At 35.3% G+C, this 13325-nt stretch overlaps 1 protein-coding gene across 1 annotated transcript; it reads right to left on the reverse strand.

Annotated features, from left to right (window-relative positions):
- Positions 1–3684: 3684 nt before the first annotated feature.
- LOC103412960 (probable LRR receptor-like serine/threonine-protein kinase At3g47570) lies at positions 3685–10290 on the reverse strand. The gene is made up of 7 exons (XM_070807708.1): positions 10215–10290; positions 9375–9538; positions 9025–9284; positions 8482–8593; positions 7819–8169; positions 4305–7703; positions 3685–4191 (listed from the first exon to the last, which is right to left on the reverse strand). Exons 6-7 carry the CDS (start codon positions 7108–7110, stop codon positions 3824–3826), a joined length of 3174 nt encoding a protein of 1057 aa, XP_070663809.1. The 5' UTR covers positions 7111–7703; positions 7819–8169; positions 8482–8593; positions 9025–9284; positions 9375–9538; positions 10215–10290; the 3' UTR covers positions 3685–3823.
- Positions 10291–13325: the final 3035 nt, after the last annotated feature.

A 13325-nucleotide genomic window follows, 5' to 3' on the forward strand; every position in this document is an offset into this window, starting at 1 on the left:
CAAAAGTTTTCGACGGTTATAAACGAAAAATTACAATTTAACAGTTATTTTAGCTCTGATTTTAATGATTTTTACAGTTACACTCCTCGACCCTATAAGAATGTAATGAATGAATTTGATCTTCAATTTAAAATATTTACACTAGTGGATACCACAAAATCTTATTTTATACTTAATGGAAGTATAACATTAACTTTTAAGTGTTTATTTAATCTACCATTTTGACGCGATACACATTCTACGAAACGTTTTTCAATGATCTAACTGTCAAACTTGTTTGTACACACTCCGAGATCACTTATGTAAAAAATCACAAAAAAACAAACGTTCAGATATTAGGTAACAAAACAAAAGTTTTCGACGGTTGTAAACAAAAAATCACAATTTAACGGTTATTTTAGCTCCGATTTTGATGATTTTTTACAGCTACACTCCTCGACCCTATAAGAATGCATTGAACTAATTCGATCTTCAATTAAAAATATTTACACTAGTGGATAAATCTTATTTTATACTTAATGGAAGTATAACATTAACTCTTAAGTGTTTGTTAAATCTATCAATTTTATAGGATATGCATTCTACGAAACTAGTTTCAACAATCCAATCGTCAAATATGTTCGTATATACTATGAGATAGCATGTGTAAAAAATCGCAAAAAATATAATATTTAAAACATGTGTTTATTTAGTTTTAATCAATATAACATTTTAAAATAATAAAATCAGACATGATAAAGTACACCAGATGTTCATGTGTGTTTATGCGCCAGACAATGTGAATTGTGATGCATTGGAAAAAATTGTTTAAATTTCTTTGTATCTTGTTGTTTGCCTGTGAGGGAGCATAATCCTTATTACAAAAATAATAGAGCTTTAGATTGTAGTCTGTTGTTATTATTCTCTTAGAAAATTTATGGCTTGTGGGAATTGGGTTCATTAGACTTTAGGGTCATGAGTGAATTTTTTTTTTTGCAAATCTGTGTTTATTTATTTATTTTTAATCAATATAACATTTTAAAATAATAAAATTTTGATTTATGTTAGTTATAATTGCCAAAATACTAAAATAATAACCGCCATAAAGTAAAATAATAAAATAGTCAATTTTTGTCGGTTATAACCGCCACCATTAACTTAAAAACTGCCAAAATATGTAAAAAATATTAAAATTAAAAAATATCCGTCATTATTTTCTTGATATCCGCCAATAAATATCCGCCAGGAATTTATGTCGGATATATCCAACAATATTTTTCTAATATCCGCCAGTAATTAAATGATGTGTCGGATATAATTTATTCGACAGAATTTTCTAATATCCGCCACCATCATCCGCCACCTAAAACTAATATTGTAGTAGTGAATTTTGGTGATCTACGTATATTAGCGGCTAGCCAATCATCTGCCCCTACACAAAAGCGTTGCAAACCCCTTGATTCAAAGGGTTCATACCCCCGAAAGAGGAAACCCACGACACAAGGTCCTGAAGAGCTTACAATGAATTCGACTATCACTTACTCATTCTATCCAACTCATGAGGAAATTATAGATTATGGAAATTCTATTATCCTAGCTTAGATGATGTGTGGCGTAGAAATGAGATGATTGTCGACGATGCATTAGCATTTGCAGTAGTTACTGAGATCATGTTGAGCTATGACTTTGAATCGCGTTCCGTTGATGAATGCCGACGTAGAACTGATTGGTCAAACTGGAAACAAGCAATCCAAGTCGAACTCGATTCGCTTGCAAAACGTAAGGTGTTTGGACCTGTAGCTCCTACTTCTCCACATGTGAAGCTCGTTGGCTACAAGTGAGTTTTCGTTTGGAAGCGTAATGAGAAGAACGAACTACCACATCAACTAACTGAACTACTTATATTATTGGGGTGATTTTTAGTCATCACCCTCAAGTGGTGGTAATGCTTACCATCTTATTTATTGTCGTTGTATGAGTTTAAATTTTAAGATTTGTTCCATCCAAGGTATTAAACTCATATGATGATGATAAATAAGGTAGTGAGCATCACCATCATTTGAGTGTGGAGAACAAAAATATTCTTATGATATTGTACCCAAAAGGGGAAAATTTCCTAATTGCAAAAGCAAAATAGAGATGTAATAATTAAAGAGTTTTTAAGCTCTTAATTAATGGTATTTAATTTGCTTGGTAACGAAAATTATTTGGGAGTCAGTCACCTACCGCATGCATGCAAAATGAAGAAGACAATTCATGGACCAAATTACACCACCATATCCTGTGGAACTTCACTTATAGCCCCATGTTCACTTGGAAGACATGAAAATTATGAACAAAATTGATTTTTCTCCTAACCATGCCAACTGGGTCATGATAAATTTATAACTCAATCAAGTTTATTTGCTTTGATAATTAATTTTTGAGGTAACAATTTATGATGAGATTCATTAAATACTAACAATTAGAGGACAATATTAATTGGAGTGCGTTAAAGATAGGGCAATAAGTGACACATCTATAAGTCACATTATCGTGACATATCTTTGTGCTAAAAACAAATTTGTTAGTATCCTGTTGATTGCTGTTAAAAAAATCTCTATCAATTGTAATAAATCTAAATTCAAATTCATTAATGAACGGTTGAAAATTTTAATTTTTGTAGTTTTAATAGAAACTCTTTCATGACACTTAGTACTACGGTCTAGTGGTATTATCTTCACTTGTAAGTTGGAGGTTTTGAGTTCGATTCTTGTCAAAGACAAATTTGAACCACATTATTGTTAACCCATTGTGAGACTAAGCATATCCCATTCCTCTTAGATAATATCATTTGTTCGAACAAAAAAATAAATAAAACTCTTTCATTGTCAAGATTAGTAGAACGACTGCTAAAACCATTGGATTATAATTCAGAATGCATATGGGAGAATATTGATAGCTTCAATGCTAGAAAACCTTGATTTGTCATATAGCCCATGGGCTTTAAAGTTGGGGTTAAAATTCTAAAAAAAAATGGCCATTTGCAAACCCTATTAACCATACCAATCAACTTGAACCCAATTCCCTTCACTTATATGGAAGAGTTCATATAAGTAACAATTTGAGATTAGTCCATTTTCAATAAACATGTCCAGTCAACTTGGTGTTTAAAAGAACATTGTTTAGCTTTAGATCACAATTAACTATCGGTGTTTTGCTATGGTTATGAAAATAATCTAGTGAATAATTGCAACACCAATAACAATATCTAGCCCTTGATGAAGATGTTATTCTTGGATGTATTGATCTGTTTCCTCTTCAATTACAGGAGGTGGATGCAAATCATGCAACCACTCCTCTAAACTCCTTTGGTGCATCAACTCAAAAACTAGAGCCTTGAAATCATCATTGAGAAAACATGCAGATATGACCTTGACGAGATTTTGATGCTTGATATTTCTCAAAGCCTGATATTCAGCTATGAACTTCTTTGTTAAACTCCTTCATATATACAAGTACAAGCCGAGCTCTATTGTCAGTATAAACAACCCCCTTGTATACAAACTCGAAATTGCCAACACCAGTCAAATTAGTTGAAGAAAACCGATCAATGGCTTTTGATAAAGTAGCATATGACACTTACACTGATGGTGGTCAAGTCTGATAGGAACTAGATTTTAATTGATGTGAATATTACACAAAAATACCAAGTACAGGAAGTAGTAATACACTCTTCACACAATGAACCTCATTGGTGATTATTTACATTGCAAACTTCCACATCTACTGTGGTAAATAAAAACTAGACTTCACAAGCAGTACACGAAATTCCTATATCACAAAAGCACATAAAAAGGAGTTTCTATCCAAGAAAAGTATTCCTAATGGAATGAAGTTCAGATGCAGCGTCATTGATATTCTTCAGTCGATCTGTTGCGGATTCAGCAGAACAAGCAATTCCAATTCTAAATATTGAACTTAAGCACACCTCAACTTTATGAGTTCTCCCACTGCATTGATTGGGATTCTTGTTCGTGCCTCCTTCGAGAAGTGGTGCGTCTGCAATCTCAGTAATTTGCCCGGGGAAAGCCATCTTGACAAAATTATGAAGGTTCAAGTTATCACCAAACATGTTGTCAGTTGGTCTCTTCCCTGTAAACATCTCCAACAAAAGAATGCCAAAGCTGTAGACATCACCATTCGTTGACACCTCACTCCCCATGCCATACTCTACAATTCAAACATCACGTTTGTGTATAAATAGTTCAGTTTGAATTTTGTAAATTAAATACTCCAAAATAAAAAAGGAAATATAATGAAGTATATATCGAACATGTATATACCTGGAGCTGCATAACCAACCGTTCCTCTTATTCCAACGGAACTTGTCTGACTCTGAATTGCTGAAACATTACTCGTTAATTGTGAGAGAAACCTTACTAATCCAAAGTCTGAAACATGCCCAGTCAATTCGTTGTCCAAGAGAACGTTGCTTGGCTTGAGATCACAATGAACTATTGGCATTTCACAATGATTATGAAGATAATCCAGTGCACAAGCAACACCAATGGCAATTTCTAGCCTCTGAAGAAGACGTAAATTCTTGGGTACATGATCTCTTAACTCTTCAGTTCCAGTAGGTGGATGCAGCCACTCCTCTAAGCTCCCGTTGTCCATGAATTCATAAACTAGAGCTTTGAAATCATTACCACGAAAATCAACACTTGAACACACGGTTATAATCTTGACGAGATTTCGGTGCCTAATATTTCTCAAAGCTTCACATTCGGCTATGAAACTCCTCGAAGCTCCATGGCGTAACAAGTTAAACACCTTCACGGCAACAAGTTGAGCTTTATCATCCTCATCAAGAACTCCTTTGTACACAGACCCAAAACTACCAGCACCAATTAAATTAGCCTCTGAGAACCCATCAGTAACTTTGAGTAGAGTAGCATATGACACTTGCAAAATAGTGTTCCCCAAAGTGCTTAATGAAATTTCTTTCCTTTTCTTCCTTGACGAACAAAGAAAGAAATAGGAGAACACCATGGCTATTCCTAGAAGAGCAAGTCCAAATACTAAAGGGAGTATTAGTTTCAAGCTACGAGACAATCTTCGTTTCTTGGTCTCTTTAGACTTGCACTTGGGAAGCTTTAAATTAGCAACATGGCTGCACAGATTAGTGTTGCCAACAACTGAAATAGCACTCGCATTTTTGAAAACACCTCCAGTTGGTACCACTCCCCAAAATTGATTGAATGATAAGTTCAGATTACTCAGGATTCTAAAGCCTTCTAAAAAATTTGGAATTTCACCTGAAAAATTATTGCGAGAAAGGTCTAGATCTCGAATCCCTCTCACTGAACTCATAGACAAAGGAATGGACCCGTTGAAGAAGTTTCCTTGCAAATGCAGGACTTCTAAACTCTCACAACCACCAAGGCTACTGGGGAGTTCTCCAGATAACATGTTATCAGAAAGATCCAGTTCACTTAGACTATGGAAATTCCCAACCTCCGGGGAAAGGGAACCTGTGAAGAGGTTATTAGACAAGTCCAAAGAAATCGATAAGGAGGAGAGTCTAAAAACTTGTTTGGGTATTGTGCCGTTAAGAAGGTTATAAGAAAGATTCAACGCTTGCAACCCATGGCATTCACCCAGACCTGAAGGAATGCTGCCCTCAAGATAATTTCCATCCAACCCAAGATAGTATAACCTGGTTAAATTTCCTAAGGAAGACGGAATATTTCCGGATAATTTGGTCATGAAAATATCTAATCTTCCAAGGTTTGAAAGCTTACCCATGTCAGAGGGGATGTTACCTGTGAAGCTATTATTCCCCAAATACAACGATTGCAAGCTCACCAGATTCCCTATCCCAGATGGGATGCTTCCATATATTTGGTTACCGCCAACCCAAAACAATTCAAGTTTGGTTGAGAGATTGCATACTGACATAGGCAATGTCCCTCCAAAATTGTTGCTGTTAATCACCAAGTCTTTTAACTGCGTGGCATTGGTCAAGTCCGAGAGAAAACATAAGTCACCATCTTTACCGCTTCCAATATTATTAAATTGAATGTTGAAATACAGGAGGTTGTGAAGCTTTTGGAGATTCGGCACCTGTCCGATTAGGTTGTTACCCTCAACTTCAAATAACCAAACACTAGTGACGTTGAATATTGAGGGAGGTATGGACCCAGTGAGTTGGTTGCTGCCGAAGTTGAAGATTTCGAGATTAGGAAGACTTCTGCCAATATCTGATGGAATACTTCCTTGAATTTGGTTAAATGGCATGGAAAATGTACCAAGAGAAGAGAGGTTATAAATGGAGGAAGGGATGCTACCAGACAACTGATTTAACCCCAATCCCAAGAAGGTTAATTTTTTCAATTGGCCAAGAGAACTGGGGATGTTTCCCATCAAGTTATTATTAACAATATCTAGTCCCCATAGAGACGAAAGGTTCCCAAAAGAAGGAGGGACCTGTCCCGTTATATTATTAAAGATTAATGAAAATTTTTGCAGCTTCGACAACAATCCAATTTTTGAAGGAATTTTACCCACCAACTTGTTGCGAGAGAAATTCACATGGATAAGGTTGAAGCAATATGATATATTGTGAGGAATACTGCCACTAAACGAGTTAACGTCTAATCGCAATACATGCAATCTATGCAAATTCCCAATTTGTGGAGGAATTTCATGACTGAAGCTGTTGTTTTGGAGCCACAGCTCCCTTAGAAAACTTAGATTTCCTATGTTTGGGGATAGTTTCCCTACCAGATTTTGAGATTGCAGGTCCAGCTTAGTGACCCTTTGGTGATGTCGTCGACTGCACGCCACACCATGCCACATGCAAAAGTGCGTGGATTCGTTCCAGGAGCTCATCACGTTGTAATTATGGAGATCTTGCTTTATTTGAGCTTTGATGGCAAGCAACGCCAACCTATCCGTCGCATTCCCTCCGAGTCCCGATTGTAGGGAGCTCCAACAGCAAACGAACACTGCACTGAAAAGCAAGTATATTAAGATCAATTTCAAAACCAAAACCCCCATTCCTGATCTGGTTAACCATATAAGTAGAGAGAGAAGCAGAAAGAAATAGAGAGATGGGTGTTGAGTTGTGAGTTTGGTGAGTTCCATTTGTTGCTTGACAAGGAAATTTATAGAAGGATAGGATCATAGGAGGAACTTACACCACAGTTTATGGTTCTTGAAATTCAAATATGAGAAGGAATATTAGGACCTATTGTCTGGCACTTTATGTACGCCAAGGACCAAGACCATTAAAGCACCTTGATTCCAGGAGCTGACTGGAACCATTTGGCAACCATCCAAAATGAAAAAAGCAAATACATGGAATCCTATATTTTGGTTACATCAGAAGTCACGCTGATGTCAATATGAAAGTTTGAAGTCTCTACATTTTTTGAGGGGTTGGACTGTGAGATTGCTGATTTTCTATAGTTCCCCTAAAGTACCATTGTAAGAAAGCTTGTTGTGGATGCAACCTTTCTAAATATTGTAACAGTTACCAGTTAGATCAAGCTTTCTTAATTTTTAAACTTCATGGGGGCTCAAGACTCGAGAGTATTGATTGAAAATTGTAACACAAAGGTTTAAGTCCCCATTAAACATGTTGGCAGTGGGTCTCTTCCTTGTAAACATCTCCTGCAAGAGAATTTCAAAACTGTAGACATATCCAGTTATTAACGCCTCACTTCCCATACCATACTCTGCCATTCAAACATCAGAAAATATTGTTAGCAAATTGAGAACAAAATAGTTGAATTATGCAAAATTTAAAAATTAAAAAAAAAAGGATATTGTGGAGAGGATGTGAATATTTACCTAAAATCACATAACCAATCATTCTTGTTAGTCTAGTGGAACTTGTCTGATTTGTTGAAGCTTTTGTACTGGTCAGTTGTGAGAGAAACCTTGCTAATCAAAGTCAGAAACATGTCCAGTCGACATGTTGTCCAAAAGAACAGTACTTGGTTTCAGATCACAATGAACTATCGGTGTTTCGGAGTGATTATGAAGATAATCGACTAATATAAAACAAGCAACATCTATGGAAATGCTGAGCCTTTGCAAAAGATTTAAACTCTTGGGTGCCTCTCTTGCTTCTTCAATATCAGTCGGTGGATGCAGCCACTTCTCTAAGCTTCCTTTTTCCATGTACTCATAAACCAAAGCCTTGAAATCATTACCAAGAGAATCAACACTTGAACATGCAGTTATAATCCTGACGAGATTTCGATGCTTGAAATTTCTCAAAGCCTCACATTCATATAAAGAGCAATATGCCAGTACAAAACCAATTTATAGTACTAGCAAAGTACATTGTAGAAGCAATTTCCTAACTTAGAATTTTGTGAGTCATTTCTTAAATTACGTTTCTTGAAGGCATTAGATTAAACGGCAAACTAGAATGACTGAATGCAACCATGATCGTATTAATAAGCAAGCACTTCTATCTATCAAATATTAAGGCGGAAGTTAATTTACCAAACAATAAATATTTTGGGACTTGCAATTCCATTTTAACGTAGGGACACTGCTCAAATAATGACCCCAGGAACAATGATTGTTTAGATTGACCGCTCAAAAAAGAGTATACCTGTCAAAAACATGACGACTGTTAGAAAATGCCTACATATTCTGATACTACGTAGATACGAGGAAAATGAACTTTTATTTCCAATAACAAAACAACAACCTGCCAACGCATACAACCCAAAACAACAAAGTAGAAGCTGCTAGCAACAAAGTGACCAATTAGTACCACACAGAGAACAGCGATAACGAAAACACAATGCCTTCTCCAAACCATTCTGATCAGAAACAAGCAGATACAGAGACTATTCGCAATGACAATAATGAAGACATATTACAGGACACATGATATCTACATATCTACACAAAATCCAGTTCTCTGATTTGATAAAAAAAAATGTGCACGTGCAAACTGTGGCTACCAGATTCTCATGCAGGGAATTGATTAGGTTCATGAAGTCAAAAAATTAAATCAGACATCGAGGAGGAGCTTACCCAACAATCAATAGTATCAAAGAGAGGACCCACAATACATATTGATACGTATTGTGTTTAGATTTAACTAGAGTACTAACACGTCCAGGGGGAGCATTCCGATGGGTAAGCCATTTAAACAGGGGGTGGATCAAAAACAAAAATCCAAGAAGAAATCTGGAGACAAATCCTCCAATTTGAGCAAAGTTGTCCACGTGTGGTAAAATTCCCACTGCTAAGTTTATTATGATGATGAAAAGGAGAGTAAGTCATGCTGCTAACTGCGGATAGAAATCTGAAACTGTAAGATCAAAGGGTCATGCACATACTATAAAGAGGTGCATCATTGAGTATACAGAAACTTTATTTACCTTATTTACATACATTGTCCAATTTGATATGAGCTCTGAAAGCATGCTTCCGAGTAAACCAAAAAGTGCACCAGAAGCACCAACAGAAGTACCATATTGAATTAAAAGAGCTGAAAGCAAACTCCCACCAAAACCAGACGTGAGATATAGGAAACCAATTCGAACTGCAAAAGAACAAATCAGAAAAACATTAGAATTTCAAACCAATTAGTTAAAACAGTTACATGATGTAGATCAGCATCAAACTATTATTTTTTCAATCTTTTCAAATAGACGGCATCTTGAAACATTTCAAAATGAGGCGCCATGTCTACATGTACAGGATATCCAAAACAATCCTTGTTCCCACAAATGTGATGGAAAACTGAAATAATCTCTCAGCTTCCGGTTCAAGCAATTTTATTCTGTAAAATGGAATACTGTGTCTAAAACTAAAGTTTGAACCCCATCTTTGGTGTATAAACTATTTTCTTTGCTCACCGCTGAATAAAATGTCCTCTTGTTTCCATCAAACCAAGCAACATACTGGTGTAAGTTACAATGCAACCAACACTACATGACCACTACTCTAGGATTACAATTCAATAAAGCCATCCGGAAAGTGTTTCTCTTCTAGATTTATGAAAGAAGTTTTGCACTTGGTAACTAATCTATTATTCTACAACTTATGCCTTGTGCTTTATCTTTTACTACAAACACTTATGGATGTGGCCATACATGCATGAAGCTAAAAATCCAGATGCATGCCAAATCCAAATTCTTGCTCAAGCCGAATTCCAATGAAAACAAGACTCAGCATATTGGCAAGCACATGGAAAACTCCAGCATGTAACCACATACATGAGATCAGCCGCCATCCCTGGTGTTCATGAACCACTCCCACTCTCTGCACGTCTACAGCACCCATCTTTTCTAACCTTTAGGATGAAAACACATGAGAAACAAGTTAGATATGCAACTGAGACCTATTGACCCTTATGGGGCATGTCTATAGCTCTTATTTCCAAACAGATGATAGCTCCCTCGCCCTTGTAGTGCTACTTTTAGCAGTTATAGACTTTGGATGATGCATACCGAAATGAGCACATTAAACAACTTAAAAGAATGACAAAACAAACAAGTCCTTTAAATGCATACCCGCTCTTACCAGATCGTTCTACCATGATCGTTCTACCATTGGCCTCACAGACCAAGGAAAGTCGAACGAAAATTTTGAAACCAAGTCGCTAAAGAACACTAATGTAAAATTTTAAGCCTATAACATACTACAGGGGACATTTTGATTAACATAGCAATCTAATCAAACCAAGTAGTTCACTACTGTAGCTCTTCGAGCACCTTTCTTTATTGTTCAAGCATTTCCTATACGCCGACATCAAATGGACATCAAGCATTGCCTGAGTGTCACTAAATACCTAAAACCCTCATTACCTCTCAAGCTCCTTTAAGTTTCTCAACTAATCGTAGATTCGCTTCTATATTCACTAGGTTTCCCAAGTCCAACATTTGATTAAAAGCAGAATTACATCAAGCTTCATGCAGTTCAACTATTTTCTTTACACATATATCTAATATAACCAAAATTCCAAATCCACCAACTCAGAAAATTTGCCAATTTTTTTGTAAAAACATAACTTTCACAATTACTCCTACCTAAATAGGTCTCAACCTTGATTGATCCCACTCTAATTTCACAAAACAAATAAAACGAGTCCAACCATCCAACCCTCCTCATCATAATTTCACCAAAAACACACAAACGAAAGCAACTTACATTAAATAGGACCTCCACTGCGTCAGTTCCCCACAATCCACAACTAAAATTTTCTAAATTTCCGCTCGCTCACCCAACAAATTCCGAAACACAAATTTCAACCCAAAACTCCAAACCCCAACAAATTTAAACACAGAAACTAATAAAATAGTGAAGCTTTACGTGGTTGAAGACCGCCCAAGATGTGGGTTTTCCTTGAAGGGCTGAAAGGAGAGGCGATGAGATTTTCAGCCACGGTATTAGCAATATGTGTTTAGATTTTTGTTTAAGTGTGAACTTTGTAAGTTTTTTATATATTTTTTTTGTTGTAAGTTTTTTTTTTGAATTTTGAATTTTTTACCATAGAATTAATCCTAACCGTTGAATTTTTCAAAATTTTAATATCAAATGCATCACAAAATGTCACGTAGCACAACATCAACTTTTTAAATTTCTTTTATCTTTTGAAATTTAATGATCCGGATCAACAAACTGTTGAAAATCCAATAGCTGTGGGGTGCCCAGATTGGAGCCGTTTGGTTCACATCGGTGCACAGGATTGGGCGCCCAACTTTAAATTTTAATTAAAAAAATATTTACTAATTTTATTTAAGTGAATTTGGGCTTCCTTGGTCTTTTTGGCAACTCACATTTTGTTGTATACCCACCAATATGCTTAAATAATGAACTTTTATTATTACTAATTTCAATCATGTTTAACATATAATAAAATTTGAAAGGACCAGTTAGTACTAAGCACTACTAGTATTCATCTTCACTTCTAAGTGAGAGGTTTTAGGTTCGATTCAACAAAGACGAATTTAAACCACATTATGGTGGTTGTTCTTGTTCCATCACCAATGGTTGCATCATGTCTGGTGTTTGATTTTTTTTACTCGTATAATTCATGTAGCGATCTATTCATGTCACAGCCATCGCTGGGCGATATGTCAACGAAACTGTGATGCAAAATTTGAAAACACATTAGAGTCAATAAGGATCATTAACATGCTCTTACAATGATTATGAACATTAATTTTGTCATTAGACGTGAGATAAAGTGATAAAATTTCAATTAAGATTGCTAGATGTGATTCGTGATGTGAAATGGTTAGCTTTCTTGAGTTCTATACCTTCCAATCTGTATACAACATCTTATTTTTAAACAAAATTTCATTGTGCCTGGAACACCACATGCTATTGTTAATTTTTTTAAAATAAGTATTTTATCACTTGTATAGCGACACGTGGTGAACCACTCGCTAAAAAACCTCTCCTTATGTTTGTTGGCACAAATAAATTGACAGTGTGCGTTACTAATTCTTATGAGGCTACATAGAATGTTTGTAATGTGGCAGTTATTTATTCATAAATAAATATTGGAACGAAAAAATTAAAAAATAATAAAAACAACATAAGAATTGTTTTAGTTCTGAAAAATACACATAAAATTTCAACAGATAAAAAAAAAATTACCTTCGTTTGAAAGTAGATGTTTGAAAGTAGGATTGATGATATTCACCAAATAAATTTCCCTTTTGTATCAGTGTACTGTGTACAGGCAGAATTATTATTGAAAATTCAAAAATAAAAAATAAAAACTTTATTCTTGACTACAATGTAAGAATAATTTAGAGGTTGGGTAAACTCGATTTGCAAAAGTGTTGTGAGTATAAAAATTAACGCCAAGAGCATTCGGTAAATGTGTATGTAAAGAGGTTGTGAATGTGTATAATGACCAAACAAGACATAGTTCTAATTAAAATAAAAATGTTGGGTTGTTACTAATTATACCTTTGGTAAATCAACGATTAGATGATTTGTTTGTACAATACGTTATGCATTCCAGTTGTAGAATCTTTAAAGGATGGGTTTGAAATTTGAGAATCAGGATCCTCTCCTGAGCAGTTTCCTAGGGATCCTGTAATCTTGTCCGTTCATTTTATATCGTGCGGTCAGTTTTTGTTAGATACTATTTATATTTGAATTTTAAAATTTAAATTTTAAATAATTTATGATCGCACGATATACGATGAACGGACATGATTGCGGGATCCCTAGGATCCCTAGGGAACTGCTCATGAGAGGATCGTGAATCGAAATTTGATGCTATATATGGTAAAGATAGAATTTCAAAATCCGCAATATTCCATTTTTTCAAACTTGTCTTTGTTTATTTCCTGATTTTTTTCATTTCC

Source organism: Malus domestica, chromosome 11 (genome assembly GCF_042453785.1).
Source record: "Malus domestica chromosome 11, GDT2T_hap1".
Classification (NCBI taxonomy): domain Eukaryota; kingdom Viridiplantae; phylum Streptophyta; class Magnoliopsida; order Rosales; family Rosaceae; genus Malus; species Malus domestica.